At 41.1% G+C, this 21,662-nt stretch overlaps 1 protein-coding gene across 1 annotated transcript; it reads right to left on the bottom strand.

Annotated features, from left to right (window-relative positions):
• Positions 1–796: 796 nt before the first annotated feature.
• Positions 797–17,992, bottom strand: FAM189A2 (family with sequence similarity 189 member A2). Its single transcript, XM_032676701.1, has 6 exons — positions 17,971–17,992; positions 17,039–17,112; positions 16,841–16,929; positions 8,990–9,110; positions 8,321–8,393; positions 797–1,370 (listed from the first exon to the last, which is right to left on the bottom strand). The coding sequence occupies exons 1-6, from the start codon at positions 17,990–17,992 to the stop codon at positions 1,285–1,287; spliced, it is 465 nt and encodes a 154-aa protein (XP_032532592.1). The 3' UTR covers positions 797–1,284.
• Between the last annotated feature and the right edge of the window lie 3,670 nt (positions 17,993–21,662).

Consider the following 21,662-nt stretch of genomic DNA (forward strand, 5'->3'; position numbering starts at 1 on the left):
CTGGGACTGCAGTTCAAATAAGTGTTCAGTTCAGAAGCATATGGCAGCAATCCTGACCTGAAGAACACAGTACATGGAAGAGTTGGTGATCCATGTGTCCATTAACCTGAGTAGGGCTAGGCCTGTGCTGTGCTGCTCTGTGCGGCTTCTGCAGCTGGACCTTCAGGGATATTCCTTTGCCACAGGATAAATTTAGCTGGTTGATTGTAAGAAAGGAGCCTGAAAGCAGCTCCAGTGGTACTCAAAATGGCAAATAACTCAGTAGTACGTGTCCATACCTTTGTCTAGAAGTGCAGCAGTAAAGTCCCATGTGAACATCCTTTTTATTTAACGTTTATATGAACGTCCTTCAATTTGACAGTAGAAATGATGAATGGAATTGTTTTCTGCTAGAAAAACCTTGAAATACCTCCAATGATCAATATGGGGTAAAATGGATGGGATCTTTACAACTTGTTACTCCCTGTTTGATGCTGCACAATTTGGGATTCCCAGCATCTGAAGGGATATAAAATTATCTATACTACCTTCTTTCTTCATAGTATCTGCTCTAATAAACAGCATCTTAAATGAGACTATACAGAGAGCGCCTTTCTTACTGGGATGGCAACAAGCCAGCACCTCGTGTTGAAAAACACCTGTGGCTTTGGAGGTTTGATTTTGGTTTTTGTTGTGTCACTAAGACAAGAATAATATTCTGCCATTAAGTGAGAAGTTCACTGAAGAGCACTTCTTTATATTTTCAGTTTGCAAACCAACACCATCTTTTATAAAGAATAATTTTAAAATTCTGAACACAATTTTTTTTACTAACTTACATAGTATCTTGAGGTCTACTTTTGTCACTGGAGTTTTTAATAAAAACAAAAGTACTGATAATAAGCAAAGTTCTTTGATACTGCTTTTGACAACTCCTTCCACAAGAATGATGTATACCTCAAAACTGCATGTTACCAAACTTCAAAGAGATGCAACAGGACAGCAGCGTATCACACTATGCAACTGAGAGCCTAGTAAAGGTCAGCTTGCAATCTGCTTAATACGCTTTGTCTGTGTATCAGAGTATTAAAAAAGTAAGTAAGATTATTGACACACTTTTCCACCCCTTGTCAGACATGATTTTCCTGTGCAGTATGTATATGTCTGACAGAAGTGCTCTGCTCAGGAATAACCAGAAACCAGTTTTAAACAGTACTTTAGGTACAGTTTCCCAGTGAGGCCATTCATGTTCTGCTCCTTAGATCCTCCTCTCTGCTAGCTGATCTTCATCTGTGGTGAAAGTAGTCAGATCCTCACAGCTCTCCAGGATGCCAGTTGAAAGGTAACACATGGACTCTCAATGGCATGGCCTCCTGGGCAAGTGCCATCACCTTTAAAAGGAAAAAAAAGGTAAATCAGTTTTGGTTTCAGGTTCTTGTTCCATTATAATAGTTTCTTACCCAACTAGGAAGAAGCTAGTTGTAGTGCTGTCTGTTTAAAGAATAATTAAAAAAGCTGTAAAATCCCAGGTACTTGCCAAGGAGGCATGGCAAAAGCAATCTCAATTTGGAAAAGTAGTGGGGTAATTTTTCATGTTGTTGTTTGTGGGGTTTTTGTTTGTTTGGTTTGGTTTCTGTTTTCCCCCTTAAAGGTGCACAGGAATTACCTCACCCCAACCTATGGCATATCCTATATTGGTTAAAAGGAATCTGAATGTTGCTTCCTGCAGAAGCCATTGAACTGTAATAACCTTCAGGTCAGTGTGATAAATTAAGTTCTCATAAGGAATTTTTTTTCCCTAGCTGTTTCTGTCAAATTTGTTGAGGCTTTTGTTGCCTGAAGGCTGCAGTCAGAAATCTCACTTTTTCTGCAGAGCCTAAATGACACACTGATGTGTTTTGCATGAGAACCAAAATCAAAACTAATCAGCAAATCACCAGTACCATGCATGAATCAATTCATCTATCCAAACGGTTTGTAAGCTACCCAAACATACATTTGATGAAGTCTGAAATGTCTGAAACTTCTGAATATTCATTCCAATAATGTAAGCACATGTTTTCTATTTTCTGCTTTTCTTTCTTTAGCACAAGATCTTATTTTTATCTTGGGAGCCAATCACAAAGAAGTTGCTTCTAGTGGGTTTACATAAAACTTTCCTTGTCAGCCTCCATTCCTTCCTGTTTGTTATAGCAAATGCTTATTTAACATCTCCTCCCTCTCCCATTGCATGCCCAGCATAAAACACTGTCACGTTATTCACAGTTCATGATTCCACCACAGAAGACTGACTTGTTCAGTTTTTGAATACACAGATGTTCAGTCTTCTGATAACCTTCCTCTCTGTGTGGTTGATAGAGATAGAGACCTTGCAGCTGTGCAGCCTTTTGCATAGTCTCTACATGAAACTAAAGTACTGAAGGAAGCTAATGTAGTGCAAAAACTTTGACATGCAGAGTGGTGAACATAAGCACATACTTCCAAATGAAGGCTGCGGGTTTCCACATCACCTGATAAATACAAGTAATAAAACTACCTGCTCAAGCAAAGTGGCATTGGTGATAGCTTCTGCCGTATTTTTCCCATCTGATTTTAAAACACACTTGGTATTTTCCACCAACTCATGTATGTCAGGGCTCATGCTGCAGGAAGACTGTTCTATGACCCATGCCACAAGCTATTTAATGTCTGTGTAAGACTTACAGTCTAGCAGATATTGGGGTCTTCCCCTCAAATCTCTTGCTCTTAAACTCTTCTGCTAGATGACAGCATGGAGTTGTTTTACATTGCTGTGTGTTGCAGTTTCACATTTGAGCACTGTCCCTGAAGACAAAGATGAAGCAAAGAAAACACTCCATGTGGTTCATGGCATCCCCCTGTGATTTCACTCCTGATTCAGCAGTGAGGATGCAGTGCACACTTTAACCACATAAAAGACTCGTTCTATTGGATTTACACTAGACAAAATGCCTGTAAAATAGAATCCTCCATAGCTATGGTTGAGTGCCTATCACATCAAGGGCCCTTGAGAAAGCTATTTCTCCTTTTGTGTACATTGGTTCTTTTCTCTTTTGTTTCTGAAGAGACCTGAAATGCTCCTTGAGTGTTAATGTTAACGTACAGTTATACAAAACAGGTTAAGCAAAGCTAGAAGCCTTTTATGATCCCTCTTCAACTCTTTGTAACTTTTAGTTATTACCAGTGAAAAGGACTAGTTACAAAATATCTGAAAATAACTGCTTGTCAAGCTGGTAGCTAGTAATAGTACAAAGTGGAAATTCAATGGGAAGAAAACACACTCAAACATTCAAAATTACCTTACAAGGACTAAAACAGGGGCAAGAAGGAATCAGTTTCACTGCCTTCAGTCCAAATAAAAATCCACTGCCTTTTTTGTGAACAATAATCAGATTTTGACCCTATTAAAAAAATAAAAATAAGAGTGCCTACAGGTTGTTCAAGAAGGACTTTATCATTGGCTTTATACCAAACACAATGCCAGGAGGAGATGCAAAAATTCCTAGCAAGAAGGCACTAACTTGAAGCAATATCCATTGTTCCATTCCAGTGAGTTCCCTTTCTGCAGCACTCGTGACTAACTTTCAGATCTGGGTCTAAAGCTTCCAAATGCTTCTGACATGGAGTCTCTCTACAGCAGAAACGGCTGCTCTCACAGCTATGAACAGGCTCTGTGTCATGTAACTGTTTCTTCAGCAGCAGATTATATGGGGTGCTGCGATGGAAGTTGATAGGAGGAAAAGGGAAAACACATGAAACAGCAGAGGCATGAAAACATTCCTCAAAACAGCAAGTGTAATCCAGATAGACATGCTCCCAATATACAAAATAAATGGCTCTTACTAAAACGTCCCATCTGCATTTACATTTTGAGTGCTAATATGTATCAGCAGCTACTATGGAGATTCCAATATCCTCTAGTAAAAATTGCAAGACTCTTGACCAGTGCATTTTTTAGGACTGTCAGCAGAATCAAGGATTCTGTAGTCACACTAGCAGTTTCCCCACAGCAACTGAATTGGATCACTGACATCAAAGTAGCTTCATCTGCTCTCCACCATGGGTTGTGTTGACTTTTGGGGTTTTTTTGATTTTTGATGCTATAAGGATCAAGAAAAGGGGAGTAAATTTATAGGCTAGCACAAAAACAAAAGCTGAGTGTGCTTTAAATTGCTCATATTGACAACTGCCCTTGCGAGATTTTAGATGTCAGTGCACTGGGAAATCCTGTGTGCCCCCCCCCCATCTTCCACCATCTCTCCTTCCTACCCAGACTAGCAATGCCTGCTACAAACCCGGTTTCTAGGTGTGAAAGCTGAAAGAACAGCAAGGCTAAGGGAGTGGGTGGAGGTTTAGCAAAGCACACACACACTGCTGTAAGGTAAGGTACTCTGTTCAGAGACACTAGCTGATTTCTGCAGGTATGAGGTTCAAAGTACCAACCTTCAAAAAAATGTTCTTTTAAGGAACCATTACATAACCACAGGTAAAGAAAATCAAGTCACCTTGGGGCGAGTGGCAGTGCAGTAGCACAAAGTCACTTTTAGATTATTTCTGCAAGGAACTGAGGGCTCTCCTGTTCACTCTTTCAGACCTGCAGCTCGCATTTGAAGGAGAAAGGCTTGCTCTGCTGGGAGACTCGCAGATTTCTTCAGCTGAGTATGAGTAATCAGGAACAGTAAAGGAAAAGTAGTCAGAATAAAGCAAGTCTTTAGAAACCATTAATAGAGATTGTTGCTGATTTTTTCCCTCCATGGACACAAAAGCCTAGAAGTGCATGTATGTGTGCAAAGACCCACAGTTACTCAACAGTATCAGTGGTCTAAAGACTCTTTAAACATTTGCAGAAACCTGTTCAGTCTTGTGCAACTGGAGCAACAGAAGAGTACAGTGTTGCCTAGTACAAAAATCACCTTAAACTACCTGATCACAGAGAAGGGAGCTACAGTTTTCTTGGAGAGAAAGCTGAATCTCACAGAGCCCAAAATCATCCTGCAGATAAGCAATTGTACCAAGTTATGACAGCGTATGGCTAGAGAGGTCAGTCACCTTTTGCAGTGAGGTAGCTTGTAAAAAATCAGTCCCTATAAAGGAATTAAAAATCTTATTTCATGAGCTTCTTTATTAAAATAAAGATTTTCCTGAATTCTTGTGATACGTTTCATCCTTCCAACTAATCAACAATCCTCCTTTTCCTTAGGGTGAAGTTATATGCTGCAATTCCCATAACTGCCATTTAGTGAACAGGACAGGATGAAACTATGTCTGTTTCTCGCTAAGCCTAGTTCTGTACCTCTATCTGATGGCATCTGGCATATTACAGAAAACCATATTCTTGCTCATGCAAGAGTTAAAAAAAATATGGTGGGTTGACCCTGGCTGGATGCCAGGTACCCACCAAAGCCACTCTATCCCTCCCCTCCACAACTGCACAGGGGAGAAAAAATATAATGAAAGGCTCATGACTTGAAATATGGACAGGGAGATATCACTCATCAATTACCATCACAGGGAAAGCAGACTCACCCTGAGGGAGTCAAATTTATTACCAATCAAAGTAAAAGCAGGATAATGAGAAGTAAAACAAAGCTTAAAAACACCTTCCTCCCACCCTCCTTCCTTCCCAGACTCTATCTTCTCCTCTCTAGTGGTGAAGGGAATGGGGATTATGACAGATTGATGAACCAACTTTATGATTTTATGATAATTCTTCATAATATTAATGTTTTGGACATCAGAGCGATAATTGGCTTAAGGCGATGTGTGCTGGAAATGCCTAATATGTGATGATACAGAGCAGCTACCAAGCACCTCCTCCCACCAGTGGAAGGTTGCATGCCTTCCTACTACAGTCAGCAGGGAAAGTCCCATTCTGCTTGACAGGAGTGCTTTTGAAGTTAGTAAAATCATTTTAGCCGGCATAGAGAAGCTTAGAGCTCGTCCTGCAGCCGGCAGTGAGGATTCCCCTAGTTCTGCTGGCAGAGAGCAGCGCATAGCTTTAACTTCCATTGGGAGTGAAATTAGTTGATCGGCCCTAATGAAGCCTAGGGAATCACGGCATCATACACAAATGCCCTGCATGACAGGCTGCCAACATAAACTAGAAGTTCAGGTTTTATTTATAGACTGTTAGAGTGCATCAGCTGAGACAGCCCATAGACTTACTCTGCCACAATTCCAACATATGCCCCCATTTTATATTTCACTCCTGTTGTGGTTTAACATCAGCAGGTGGCTCAGTCACCCACAGTCAGTCAGTCACTCACTCAATCACTCACTCACTCTCCCCCAGCGAAATGGGGAGGAGAACTGGAAGGGCAGAAGAGGCAGAACTTCTGGGCTGAGATAAGGACAGATGAGAAGAGGTGAGGAGGGGGGGAAATAAAAAAAAACAACAAACTTAAAGAAAAACAAGTGATGAAAAAGCAATTTCTCATCAACAGATAACTGTTGCCTGTACAGTTCCTGAAAAATGGCAACCCTAGAAAACTCCCCCCAGGTCTTTGTTGTTGAGTATGATGATGTATGACATGAGACATGCCTTTGGTCAGAGTCATAAGTCCCAGCTGTGTCCCCTCCCCAGCTTACATGCTGCAGGGAGGACAGCAGAGTAAGATGGAGTAAGCCTCAATGCTGCCTAAGGAGCTAAAACATTTGTGTGTTATGAACACTGTTTTGGTCACAAATCCAAAACAGCATCATGGTTTGCTACGAAGAAAATCAACTCCAGCCAGCCAGATGCACTACACCTCCCTAAATATAAATAAAGGAAGAGATACTGCTCAGCTATTTCTTTTTCTTGAATTCATTGCCCCTGGGAAGTCTTGGCATCTAGAAGAAGCAATGTTAATTTTCTTTGTTAAGATGCTCACTTTCTTTTTTATCTGAATTTAACAGCCAGGCTGATATTTAAATGTCCCTCTACAGACCTCTTTATTAAACAAAAATATTGGACAAACCAGTTAAAATGATGAAGTGGAGGGTACACTTTGTCATATGTTCTCGGGTAGAGACTTACCTTTGCTTCTTGCAATGGAAGTTTTCAAATACAAATGCCTCTAACACTGCCTCATCATAGCCTTTTTAAAAACAAAGCAAACTTTTTTGGCTGTCCTTCACAGCAGTTGCATTTTCTATAGTATTCTTTTCCTGTTTCCCCTTCTCATAACTTTAAGAAGCCACCATGTAGCCTTGTGTTTGCTATCCTATTTTTGTTTGTGCTCAAAGAGCTCCAAGAAAGTAACAGGAGTTTTATCAGTAAGCAGGCCTTGAGAATGAAACTTTTTGCTACAGCTCTTCTGGATTTCTTTCTGGTTATCACAGCTGACAAGACACCAGAAGCATCCAAGTGCTTGTTTTCAGAGGTTTCAGATAGACTATCAGTTTAAGGGAATTTTGACAGAGTTGACATTTGGTTAAAGTACGACTTTCTTTTTCTACTTCTTTTTTTTCCCCTGACACGACTTAATAGGAACAATTTCAACTGATGCACTTCAAATCAAAGGTTTTTTACAGTTTGAGAAATAGGTTGGCAGAAGACAGGCCACAGTCAAATGAAAGATCTGGGGTTTCTCCCCTGCCCCAGTGTCTTTACTCTTTTGGGGTGGGAATATTGTGCAGACAGGCAAAAAGCCATTCATTGCACAAATGACAATCTTGTCATAGTGGCAAGTTCAAATGAAAATTGGAACAGATTTTCAGAGGGTGTACCGAAAAAGCTGCCTTTAACTTACCTGGAAGCCAATAATATTTAACCAGAAGCATACACCGCAACAAAGATTAGGCTGAAAATTAATTGGAACCATTGGCATGGTTTTCTAAACAGTGCTGAGCAAAGCTTGATGTGGTCTGTAAGAGCAATCTAAATATGTCCTGTACCAGTATGCAGAAACAATTTAGTAACTCTTCCAGTTCAGGGTCTATAATAGAGTAGTTCCTAATTTAGATCCACACAGTACAGCATTATTCTATCCTTTTCCTATTGTCATCAGCAACAAAACATTAACAGGCCCCATCACATATACTAAACAAAAGGAAGTACTGGAGCTGGACATCATTTGTTGCAACATGTGGATGTAGCGTCAACAACTAACTTGTAGGTTACTAAAAAGGAAATGCATCTTTCTTTTTATATCTTAAGTGCAAACAACTTTTTATGCATTTTAAATGTTAATCCTTGCTCCCACTGCCCAAAACAATAATGATTCTGTATCTTTGGCTTACAGTATGATGTCTTTCAAAGAACTAATAGTGTTGCTGCTACATTAAGTTATCTGTGTTGGGTAGAACAGTTCTAGAATAAATTTTAAAATGTACTTTTTACCTTGAGAGTCCTGCCCTTCACTCACTTCTGCTGAATCAACACAGTTCATGACGTTTACTTTTAGTGCACCTCCCTGGAATAAAATACAAAAGTTGAAAAATTACAAGTCACCACCTTTCTCTGGCATTTTCTAAGAACTGCAACATCCATCTTAGAAAGGGAACACTTTCGCATAACTGCACAGTGACTATGTGATATGTGTCTAATTCCACTGCAAAATCAAGGCTAGTGAATGTCTAATATTAATGCTCACCATCCTCGTCAGCCAATTTTGTCCTCTTGAGTATTTCTCAGGAAAAGCACCTGTGTTCTGAAAACACCAGTGAAAAGAGATCACCAGTCATGGCAAAATGGCAAAACCCTGATCTAGTCCCTCATCCCACTAGTGCAGGTCCATGAGGGAAATAAATCAAGGAGGTCTAGAATAACCAGCAACAGGTGTGCTCTACGGTGCTTTTTGCTCCTTCTCCCATGCCCAGGCAGAGCTTTCCAACCAGGGAAAACTTCTCAACTCTAGAGGTAAGTGATTAATTAAAATCTTTGGTGAATTACAGCAAGCCACATCTGTGATCAAATGTGTCCTCCTGGCTCATATTTACCACGCCTCAGGGCAACCTTACCCTTACTGCAGAAGGAACAAGTGACAGTTCAAGATCCTGTGGCCCATACCTGCTCAGAGGTGTTCGAGCTCTGCACATCTTCATAAGGAGGAGGTGGTTCCAGATGAAAGAACACTTCAGCACCATTGATTCGCGTTGCATAAGCATGGGGCAATGAAAGCCCAAGTGTCCTGCAACAAACAGCACAGAGCAAATCTGTCAGTATGGCTTTCCAGCCATATTAAGAGGAAGAGTATTTTCCCCTAGTTTTCTACTAATCATGAAAACACAGATAAGAGGATTTTAGTTCTAGTAAGCACTCTGAGTGACATTTGTTTTTCTGTACAAACACAGAATCTAATGATTTTTTAAAAATTAACTCCTTGCATACCACTCAAATGAATTGATACCATTTCTTATGCTTTTATCTAGATTATCTCAGTTATCCTTTTGATAAAAACTACTTTGAGAAAATCATTTGACACAGGCATTTCATATAAAGAAGTACATTCAACACAGGGCATTGACAACTAGGAATTAGCCATTTTTTAAAGTGAAATAGAATCTGTTTCAACATAAAACATCTTTATAGTAAAAATATCATGATATGCTATTAAGAAAAAGAAGAGGTATATTTGTCTTCTTTCAAATGATGAGGAAATGGAGCAAAGAACTTATGTGGCCAAAGTAAAGAAAGATTCAAGCAAAAAAATAAGCAAATTCACATTTAAAGTTTCTCCTTTGGTACAGAAGCTGCAATAGAAACAATTCCATGTACAGCTACATAAAAAGTTACAGTCAAGACTCCTAATTCAAAATTTTGAATAAAAATTATGGAGATTTTCCTAAAGAAACCTGGTAAAAATCAAAGAAAAACAAGGAAGAGAAGGAACATTATTACAGATATGCAAAACAAGGATGACAATTTCTGCATTTATGTTCTAGTAAATCCTACCACACATAAGTGTAATCTTGATCTGTTTTTTATTACACGTATAGTCTATTTTTGATGCATAATCCAATATTCAGACAATCCTGACAAAGAAGCAGATAAGAAAATTCCTCAACATACAATCTAAAACACTACCCTGATCTGAACCATAACCGTAATATTCACTGCTACATATCTGACATTGGACAAGACAATACATGGTACTTGAATATCAAGAGAAAAAACCCTTTTTCTTTCTGCTCCATCGCTGCTCAGCATTTTCACTGAATCACCGAGATTGGAAGGGACCTCTTGAGACTGTCTAGTGCAATCTCCTGCACAAGCAGGTTCATGGTGTCCCTGCTCGTGACAGGGGCCTTGGAACTCAATGGTCTACAGCAGGCTGCCAAAGACAACGTCTGGCGGGTTTTGACTGTCTGAACAGACAGATACTTCACAACCTCTCTGGGTAACCCACACCAGTTTTTGACCACCATAACAGTAAAAAAGTAATCTTTTTTGTTTCAATGGAATTCCCTGTTTTTTTCAGTTCTGCCCATAGCCTCTCGTCCTGTCAGTGAGCACCGGTGAGAAAGGTCTAGCTCTCTATTCTTTATTCCCTCAGATCAGCTATTTACACAGATGCAGAAGATCCCCCCAGAAGCCAACTCTTCTCCAGGTTGAACAGTCCCAGCTCTCACACCTCTCCAGGTACAGGAAGATCATATCCCTTCACCTGCTGGCAAATCTCCACCTAATCCAGCCCAGGACACAGTCAGCCTTCTTTGCCACTTTGCTGTCTCATGGACAGCTTGTTGTCCACCAGCATCCCCAGGTTTTTTTCTGCAGAGCTGCTTTCCAGCAAGGTGTTCCCCAGGGTGTACTGGGGTCACTTCCCTGCACAGGCAGGACTTTGCATTCCCCCTTGTTGAACTTCAGGAGATTTCTCTCAGCCCATTTCTCCAGCCTGTCCAGGTCCTTCCAAATGGCAACTTTTAGCATATCAGCCATTCCTCACAGTTTTGCATCACCTGTGAACTTGCTGAGAGTGTATTCTGTCCCACTCTAGAGACCACTCACTAAAGTAGTACTGGCCCCAGTTTGTAACCCTTGGGCTCAACTCTGCTGACTGTCCTCTGGCTGGCTTGGCTTTGTGCCACTGATCACAACTCTGGGCCCAGTCACTTTGTTTTCAATCCACCTCACTGTTCAATCTAACATGTATTCTGTTAGGTTATTTTATCAGTTATATTCTTCTGCAGGTGCAAGTTTAAACTTCTTCTCCATCACTACTCACCTATAAATAAAAACAGGTATTCCACTTTATCCCAGTGACAGAAGAACCCACCCAGAAAAGAGAAGTACTTCTCAACTTAGAAAAAACAGACAAAGGCAAATATCGTATTTTAAAAGTCACAACAGAGGTAACTGGTCTTAACTGCAGATAAAAATGGAAACTACTCAAATTGAGGCTTTAGTTTGGCTCACAGCCTTCATCTTCCGAGTATTAGATACACAAGGACTGTGAACAGCTGCAGAAAGTTGTGAGGAACATTTATATGAAGTAAAATATATGAAAGCAAAGTGTATTTTAATGTTAGACACAGTATTCGCTACTGTCTTGAATGGATTATCTCTTCCAGCTAAAAATGTCATCATGCACTTTGAGGATTCCAAGGAAGCAGAAATTTGCATAATAAAGCCCTTTTTCATTCTGCATGGGGAGACTGCTTGTTGTCCTGCTGCTGCTGCCATTGAAGGGAATACCTAACGCCAGAGAGGAATTGCTTTCACTTTAATATGTGCACACAGGACTGATGCCTAACCAGACACTGCAATGAAAGAAAAACTTTCATTCCACAATCACCAACTCTTATATCCACTTACAGCCTACATATATACTTTATAAACATCCTGTAGGAAAAGGCAATTTAATTTATTAATTGTACATATGCACAGCAATGATAGCAATAATTAAACATTTTGAGACTTTACTAAAGTTCTGTCAGTTGTGACAGCATGGAGACTCATAACACAACTGTCACCAAAAAAAAAAAAACCACAGAAGTAAGAGTCAAATTAATTAATTTAATAAAAAAATCACAGATTTCAAATGAAGCACTAAAACACCCTATATATACATATGAGAGAAAAGCTTTTGCAGCATAAAATGGCTAAAAGCCTCTTATGGCTTTTCATAGTCTCACACTTAAAAGTATTATTTCTTTTTATTTGCTTGTACTGACTGTAAAACCTTTGTATAATTACCACTTAGTGACCTAATGCTGGAGTTCTGAACACGAGCAAAGATGTTAACATTGAGCTATTTTACTTCTAAAATCAAGAAAAAAAGGTACTACTACAGTAACTCTCATCAAAGTACAATGACTTCGCTTATCGTAAAGCACATGAATAGGGAGAGATTGTTTTTGAGGTGTAGGGGCATGATATGCAGCTTCTGTTTACAGTGCCTTATACTGTTACTAGCAGGGCTAAAATTTAAAAACATCATCAGAACTAAGCATCTTGGTCTAAACATTAAATTTTTTTAAATTTATGCAAATCAGTCAAAGTGCAGATATCATAGCAGTAGTCAGCCCTAAAAAAAAAAATCTTTATTTTAAGGCTGCTGGGATGTATTTTGTTTCTGATAAAAGTTTTCAATTACATACAAGGTTTACTACAAAAAAATTCTTCAGAAATTTTCAAGGTTATAAATAAATGCTTGAATTTCATAAACTTTTCTGTTTGCAAAGGAAGAGTTGTAAATTTTTGTCATAAACCAAAAATACTAACATTTTTGAACTATGAAAAAATCTTTCTAATAAAAATTTCAAATCCTTGTTACAATACTGTAAAACACGAGAATAATCCAGATTGAATGACACATGCTGAACACAAGACTTTGACTTTTCTGTCAAACCCCACAAAGGTTTACATGAAAACTGATGGCATGTATGAACACAAAAGCTGTCATGCTAGCTAACAACAGAAGCATAAAGCACTTGAGGTAGCTGAAAGCCAGAGCTGCATTGAACCAGTCTGCACGTGCTCTGTTAATTTCTTGATCCAAGCATTTGCAGATACTGAACTGCTCCCAAGTGCTTGCAGCTGCAGCAGCTAAACTCTACTCAGCATAATAAATTGGTGTCTCGCTGGACACTGGCACTTTCATTTGATCACAGCTAAGTCTTCTCTTTAGCAGCAGAACCCAAGCACCAAACAGCCACCAGACAGATGCTTAACTTTAAGTCTTTGTTTCAGTTGGTTAAAAAAAAAACAACAAAAAAACCAGAAACAAACACAACCAGAGTCACCTAAAAGAACACTCTGCAGGATTGCAACTAATTTGTACATGACTGAAAGGAAAAGATACTTCACTAGCAAAAGGCTTCTGTATTCAGTAAAGCATGTACAGCTCCAGGCAACAACGAGGAATACAACACAAACTCAAAGTGCATTGACTAGTTCAAACTGGCATATCAGTAAGGACAGATGCTATTATAGCAAGCATGACCTGTTGAAGATGTGAGTCGCCCTCAAGTACACACAAACTAACAATGGAGATTTTATGTTCTTTCTGAAAAAAAATCAGTTCCTTCAGTTAAAAATAAGATTTAAAGCTGTATGAAAGGAAGGAGTTTAGGACCAGACAGGAAGGAACCAGATTCTATGCATGGAGGGTAACATTGACTCCAGAATAGTTCAGAGTCAATACCCAAACAACTTGGAGCGGGAAGTAGGAAGTTTCTCTTTCCCCATTAAATACATTGGGACAGGCCTGCAGAGGAACAAACATAGAATCATTAAGGTCTCCAAGGTCATCAAGTCCAGTGTTAACACGGCAGTGCCTCAAAATAAAATCAGCCTCAGGACGTGTTACAAGCTGACTTCCAAAACTGATTAACTGATATCCAGAACAGAAAAGCCTCAAACACCTAAATCCAAGGTAGGATTTCAGAGCCAAGGATTCTCAGTGGCTGCAGTGCTGAAGGCCAAGCCTTCCTTGCAAAAATGTCCTACAGAAGATATGATTATAATTTGATTTTGCCTTGCAGTACCCTGTGTCTCAGATACATTATTTATCTAGTATCTTCCCATAGTGTAATACAGCTGTAAGACAGTGTGGATGGTAAAACCCAAATATGGCTCTCAATTTTATTTATTAACAAGTCTTATCACAGCCATCCCTCTTCAAGACTGATTTACTCTCACAGAGGGTGCTACTAAAGGTCCACTACAGTTCTAACTAATGTGTTCTCCTTCCTTTCTCCCTTCCAAGGACAAAATATGAGCCACTGAAACACCATAGACCATCCCCAGCTCCTCTTACAGCATTGCAGCCCTGTGCTTTCTCCAAGGATCTGCAGCACCAGAGCCTTGCTGTCATAGAAAAAAACCAAAATTTGGTTGTTTTTCTCCACAACCAAGACTTTGGATTGAAGTGGCAACCACAGAACAGACTGGACCTTCACAAAGAAACAAATGCAGACAGTGAAAAACCATCACCTAACGATGGGAAGATGGAGAGAAACATTTTGTGAGCCAAGACACCAGCCTTTTATTGGAGGAGCTAGACTGATGCCATGCAAAGGAGCTGCAGGCAAATATGTGTACCCTAGCAGGTTTCAGAGATGAAAATCCTGAATCCTGAAATCCTGAATCAGAACAGCAAATAGATTTCTTTTAGAAAGAATTAGTATTTTTAAAGGGAGCAGAGATAAATGTCAATTGCATCATAGAATTTCCTAAGTCCACAAACTGACAATCAAACTCAAAAATTAGATAATACAGAAACACATAAGAAACAGCATCACCATGTTCTTGAGCATACCAGAATCTGCTCAGAGGATCAGCACCTCCTTATGGACAAATTCTGTGGCACTCACCAGTCACTGTAATTTTGCTCATGACTCAGCTGTGGGAAGCAGAGAAGTTAGATGACGGAGCTTAACCATCTACCCCTAATTACAGCCCAACTGTTACATCTGAGGGCTTATAGCACACACCATGTAAAATTAAAATCTAGATATAATTATTCAATCTGAGCTGAAAACAAAGCTATTTTGGGGGCTTTGGGAGTATATGAAGAATTTAGGGGCTGGTATTCGCACTATCTGAAGAAAGTGTGAAACTGAGTGTTGAAAACAGCTCAAACACATAAAAAGAGAAGCAGAAGCCCCTTCTTAGGCATTTGTAAATTAAGACATAACTATATAGGGAAAAAGGATAACCACCACTTAATAGCAGAAACTTTAACTGTTGAGCACAGTCCAAAGTTTCTGCATAAAGACTACTAAATGCTGATATAAGTTGCTACAACATAAAACATGGTAATTGATATAACTCCTCAGATTTCTGGCATGGCCCTAGCATGGGTACCCAACATGTTAAATATCTGGGTTCCATAACAATCTTATAAAGCCACCTGCAAGTGCAACCACTTCTTTCCACAAAGCTCACTTGCTGCATAAAGGCATTTCTACACCTGGCACCTGCTTAAGTTAAGGGCTGTCAGGGACACTACTGTACAATCTCTCCTGCCTTCACAGCTTTGTACAGGCTCTGTATAGGCAAAGAGAAAAGGAATTCAGTGTAAAAGCTGGAAAAGATAAATCCATTAGAAGTGTATTTACAAGAAACTAGTGCTAAGACTTACATAAGGAGGAAAAAGGGGAGCACAATCACAGCTGAAAAAATTATATGCTTTAGTTCTGAATGTATTTTATAGTTTTGCTTATGAATGTCATAATTCTAAGTCATGACTACAAAATTAGTCTCATTGCTGACATATGTAGGAAGTTTGCTTTTACAATTCACATAACTCCTCATAACTTCCTGGAGAAAATGTTCAAATTACTAGAGGGTAGATATATTAGATATTTAGCACAAGACTAAATATGCTCACAGAAACTAACAATCTGAACTTGAAATACTGTAGCTAATTCAAGGCATGATTTCCTTAGCCTCATGAAGTGTTTAATGCTAATTTCCTTTTTTTTTTTTTTACGCAGAATAGAGTATTTCAATTGGAAGGGACCTACAATGATCATCTAGTTCAACTCCCTGACCATTTCAGTCTGACCGAAAGTCAAAGTCCAGCACTAAAGAGTGTTGTCCAAATGCCTCTTAAACACTGACAGGCTTAAGGCATCAACCACTTCCCTATGAAACCAGTTCCAGGCTTTGACCGCTTTGCCTGTTCCAGGGTTTGACAGCTCTTTCAGTAAAAAAATGCTTCCCAATGTCAAGGCTGATCTAATCTGGCTATCAAAAATCAGACCTCTATAAAATACACGTATAAAAAACCCTGAATGGTTTCACAGAATCATATAATCAGTGAATAACTGTGGCTGCAAGAGAGCTCGAGAAGACTCTTGTGTATTCTCCTGCTCAAAAGCAGGGTCAGCTATGAGATCACAGCAGGCTGCTCAAGGCTTTAATCAGTCTTATGTCAGAAACTTTCCCATCTCCTGCACAACATCCCAGGGCAATCCCAGGGCATGACCATCCTAAAGATCATTTGATATAAAAGAAAGGACCAGGAAGAGCTTGGTGCTTTCATATTTAAGCAAAATTAGGAAAGTCCCATAATGTTTATACATAGGAGAATGTAAAAGAGTGAAAGAGTAACAACAGACAAAAGGAAACTACAGCACCAATATACTGTAGAAACAGTACAGAACACAGGCAATACAGGAACAGGGAGCACTGTGCAAGCCTCAGGTATTTTGAGACAGATGGCATTTACACTTCTTTTGATGAAAACATGGTCCTTCCAGATTTGGAGGCCTCAACACGAAGCTCCTCTCTATAGCCACAGAACTCATAAAAAACTTGCCTTGCTCTGCCTGTGTCGCCCAACGTACACTGAGAAACAGCAATGCATTTTGGGGACGCTGGTTGACAGCTGGTCCAATATGAGCCAGCAGTGTGCCCAGGTGGCCAGGAAGGCCAATGGCATCTTGGTCTTTACGAAGAATAGCATACCTAGCAGGTCTACGGCAGTGATCATCCACTGTACTAGGCACTGGTGAGGCCAAACCTCGATTGCTGTGTTCAGTTCCGGTGCCCTCACTCTAAAAATGACATTTTGGTCCTGGAGTGTGTCTAGAGAAGGGTCTAGAAAACATGTCTTATGGAGAACAGCTGAGGGAGCTGGGTTTGTCTAGTCTTGAGGAGGCTCACGGGGATCTCATCGCTCTCTACAACTACCTGAAAGGAGGTTGTAGTGAGGTGAGGGCTGATCTCTTCTACTGTGCCTGCAGTGAGAGAACAAAAGGAAATAGCCTTAAGCTGAGACTGGGGAGATTCAGATTAGATATTAGGAAAAATATTTTCACTGTTAGTGTGGTCAGGTATTGGATTAGGTTGTCGAGGGTGGTGGTGGAGGCACGACCCCAGAGGTGTTTAAGAAGCGTCTGGATCTGGCACTAGGTGATGTGCTTTAGTGGTTTAGGGGTTACAGTGGTAGTGCTGGGTTGATGGTTGGACTGGATGATCTTAAAGGTCTCTTCCAACCTTGATTATTCTATGACTCTCTGATTCTATATCTAGCTCACATGTCTGATAGTTGGTACTCCTCATCAATGTCTACGTGGATCCCAAAGAAGTCCTGCACAAAAATGAAACAACTGCTTTGGCCTAGAAGAAGTCTTCAGAAGTGACAGTAAGGCAAAAAAAACTAAACAAACAAACAAAAAACCCCCAAACCAACCGACCCACCAAAAAACTCCCCAAACCCACAAACAAAAGCAACTCCAAAACACTTTTTCAAATCCCAACTCTGAGACATTAGGAGCCACACAGCTTCAGATTTCACTTACAATTGGAAACAGCTAACACATCAATTTACTTCCCTCACAGCATTGCAATGCCAACTGTATCTGAAATGGTAACACTGGTAACACTGGATACCATTACTGGTACTGTAAGCTGGCAAGACTTCGGCTTGCACTCAAAGCCGCTATCAAAAAACACTACAACTGAGCTAAGCTTTAAAGCCATCTCCTCCATTTAAGTTTAAGCAGCACTGCCTCAGAGAGCTAAATTATTTATTCTAAGCCAGCACTTCCTTATACATACAAAACCACAAAATGTGTTCTGTAAACAACACTAACAATTCTTCCACACATGGTCCATTCTTGCCCTTACTGGGGACTCCAGCCATGCAGGAGTCTTGGTCTCCTCTTTCAATAATTATGATTCTACAATTTAAAAAGAGAGATTCAACCATACAGGTTGTTGTTTTTTTTTTTTTTCGAGGAGAAAGAAGAGATTTCTCTTTTTACCAATGACTATTAAATCAGAATAATGTTTTGATAATTTCCTTACAAAATTTTAATCCATACTTACCAAAATCATCACTGATGTCTTCCATGTTGTCAACCCTAAGATTCCACATAACAGTGCCTACAACATCAAAAACATCAAGAAGTGAAAAACTGTTCATAAAATGCCATTTACTTGTTTTTTTTATTACTGTTCTGATGAATGGTACTTTGGAACACTACAATAACATTGGGAAGATATGAAGACGCACTTTAAAGCAGAGAATAACAACCTGTGCTTATGAGGTTCTTCATTCCTAAAAACATCCTGTGAAATAACACAACCAAATTTAAAACTATTCTTTTCTTACTTTTTTTCCTCCCAGAAAACATCAATGGGGACAAGTAGTATGTCAGCAACTCTGACCTCCACAATTGCCTAAAATATATATTCAGCCAGTTGAGCACTTGTTCTCTGCAGCATGGTCAAGCAAATCCAAAAACTGGCTCTGTGTCTCCACCTTGTGTCGCCACTCCAGAAGTGCCTGCCTCTTTCTTCCCTTGGGCTGATCTGGCCCTCTTCTGACCATTTTGGTGAATTAAAACCCAGAGCATGAACCCTACCAAAACCAGCGAAGAGCAGCAGCACTATCTCCCTGAAATGACTTGCTGTTTAATCAGATTAATGCCAGTATCAGCATGAGGAAAGAATAGAAGTAAAAGCACACCCTTCTGCAACAGCACTCGTTAGACCAAACTTGCTGAATCACAGAACTGAACCCCACGACTTTCTTTATCTTAGAGGGCAAAACAACAAAGGAAGGAGAAAGAATTGCTGTAGAACTGAAACAAACAGCATATCCAAATACTCTCTCGCAGAACAATGGGAATACTATAGAGAAAGGCAAATCAGTTTTTCAGCATGTCCTGCAAATCAACAGGTATACTTTTAACTCATGAGACTTTGTGACTAAGCCAATAGACATCAAGCTCCTACACTAAAAAGAAACAAGAAGACTAGAACAAGCAGGAAGTCATCCACTAACATTTTTATTAAGTTCCTTCTGCAACTTCATTCACTTGACATGATCAATCTGATCTAGCATAATGTGGATATATGACGATGAAAACACCTACTGATATCATCACTGGTGTTGCAAAACCACATACACTCTGCAGTTTCATATCAAAGTATTTTTTGAATTCTCTGACTGCAAAGTGATCACACGATTTTATAACAAAGCACACCAACACTGATGTGAATTGCTTTTTTGCGTTAAGGAAAACAAAATTTAATTCATTACATTTGTTAAAGCTTTAAGATAAGAAAAGTCTTTCTCAAAGCTTTCCTAGCTTGCACTTAACAAGTCATCATGTCACATTCATAATGAAAAAAAAAAACAAAAACAAACAACAAATGAAAAAAACCAAGCCAAAACCCCACTCAAACAGATACCATCAATTCCAGCTTTTAAGGACCACTACTTTTCCAGGTTGCTTCTTGGCTAAAATTTTCACTCGTGTTGTTACACCCACAAGGTATTTTCAGTAACTTTTCTGAGTGTACTATTGTTTCAGAGACAGCACTAAAAAATGCCAAACAAAACCAACACCCTTCTTCATTATTAAAGATACTGACACTTCTATTTTCCATGTGCAATTTTAAAACATTTTAAAAGCGTAAGCATGGTTCTGTGTGCAGAGTTCAAAGAAAGTCCAGAGCTTATATACTTAAACTTATACATATACTTAAACTTCTTTTAACCTAGAGTAAAGAAAAAAAAAGATGAAAGATCACAAGAGAGATACCTAAAATACCCATTTGGATGGCCTGGATTTCCCCCTGCTGCCCAAGGACTGTGTGATCCCCAAACCACAGATCATGGAGCATGTTTTCACAGGTGGTGAACAACACTGGCAATGTAATTTAAATGTCTGAGCTGAGGGAAAGGCTGATGCTCTTCACACTAGAAGCCGGAGCTGAGCGTCCCAGCCACAGAACACAACTTGCTCATTGCTGGAGGGCCCAGAAACTGTGACCAGTCACCCTGACCCTTCTACTCTTGTTGACTTCTGCTTACCACTGCCGAGCTTCTGCAACACAAACTATTATATATATTCTGTATTTATAAAGCTATGGTTTAAAGCAGAGTTCAACACGAGATGGAATAACTTCTCTCAGGACTCTTTACAAAACTGTCTCAACCCCACCCATTTTTTTCCCCCCGGAATATTGCTGTTTTCTCTGTCACAAGAGGAAAGGTGCAACGCATAAAATCAATACGCAACACAATGCAATAAAGCAATATATAACATCTACATTACACAGTGACTTTCGAAAATCCTGTTTCTAATTGCGTAAAATCACTTGGGAGGGGGGGCAAAAATGCACGTCAGGAAATAAATCCCCTATCTGGGGTCAAGCTGACACCCTGGCTAAAGTGTCAGCGAGAGCATTACCTGCACCCTATTTCCAAGTGGGTGCTGAGGAGCGGGACCGGCGGCTGCTCTGCCCCGCAGGTGCTCCGCAGGTGCCCCGCACGCCCCGCCGGACCTGCGGCTGCTACTTACCAAGGAGCCGGCCCAGGTGGAGCACGCGTGGCTCTGCTGAGCCACAGCACCGCGCTCAGCGCCACCAGGGCGTTGCCCAGGCCGACCTGCAACAGCGCCAGCCCGAGCAGGGAGACCGCGGGCAGCGCGCCCGGGGGGCATGGGCATGGGCATGGGAATGGGCATGGGCATGGGAATGGGCATGGGTATGGGCATGGGCATGGGCATGGGCATGGGAATGGGCATGGGCATGGGCATGGGAATGGGCATGGGCATGGGAATGGGCATGGGCATGGGCATGGGCATGGGCATGGGAATGGGAATGGGAATGGGCATGGGAATGGGCATGGGCATGGGCGGCCACGCCGCAGCTCGTCTGGGCGGAGCGGCGGCGGTGGCGGGAGAGCGGCGGCCCCGGCGGACACCGAGCCCTGAGCTGGCCGGGGTAGCGGGGCGAAGCTGTGCGGGGCGCCGCGGGACTCCGGCATCCCCGCCGGCAGCGGGGGCATCCCCGCCCTTATGGTGGGCTGTCGCCGCTCTTCCCAGGTGGCTGCTGCGGGCTCGGTCTGGGCCGGGCGGGGCCGTGCCAGCCCCCTCGGACGCCCGCTTCGTGCGGCTCCACTTCGCTCGGGTAGCGCCAGCCCCGGCCGTGCCCTCACCGCCGGGCGGAGCCGGGACCACCCCCGAAAGGTGCCTCTCCGCAGCTCCGCCGCCGCTCCCCCGATTGTCCCGGCCCCGTAGCCATCGCTGCCCTCCCGTCCCGGCTCACCCTGCTGCTGCTGCTGCTGCTGCTGCAGCCACTCATCAACAGCCTCGGAGGGTTTTAACACTTCCCTTCTTACCACGCTCCCTGCCGCACTTCCTCCCTTCCCCTTTTATCCCTGGTCACTGTTACTACCGAGAACTATGCCCGAAGTTTTAAAATAACTCTTCTTGGGAGGAGGAGGTGAGGGGGAAGCCACTGGATTGCATTTCGCGTCGCTGGCGCCCTT

The sequence above is a fragment of the Chiroxiphia lanceolata genome, chromosome Z (genome assembly GCF_009829145.1).
Source record: "Chiroxiphia lanceolata isolate bChiLan1 chromosome Z, bChiLan1.pri, whole genome shotgun sequence".
NCBI lineage: Eukaryota > Metazoa > Chordata > Aves > Passeriformes > Pipridae > Chiroxiphia > Chiroxiphia lanceolata.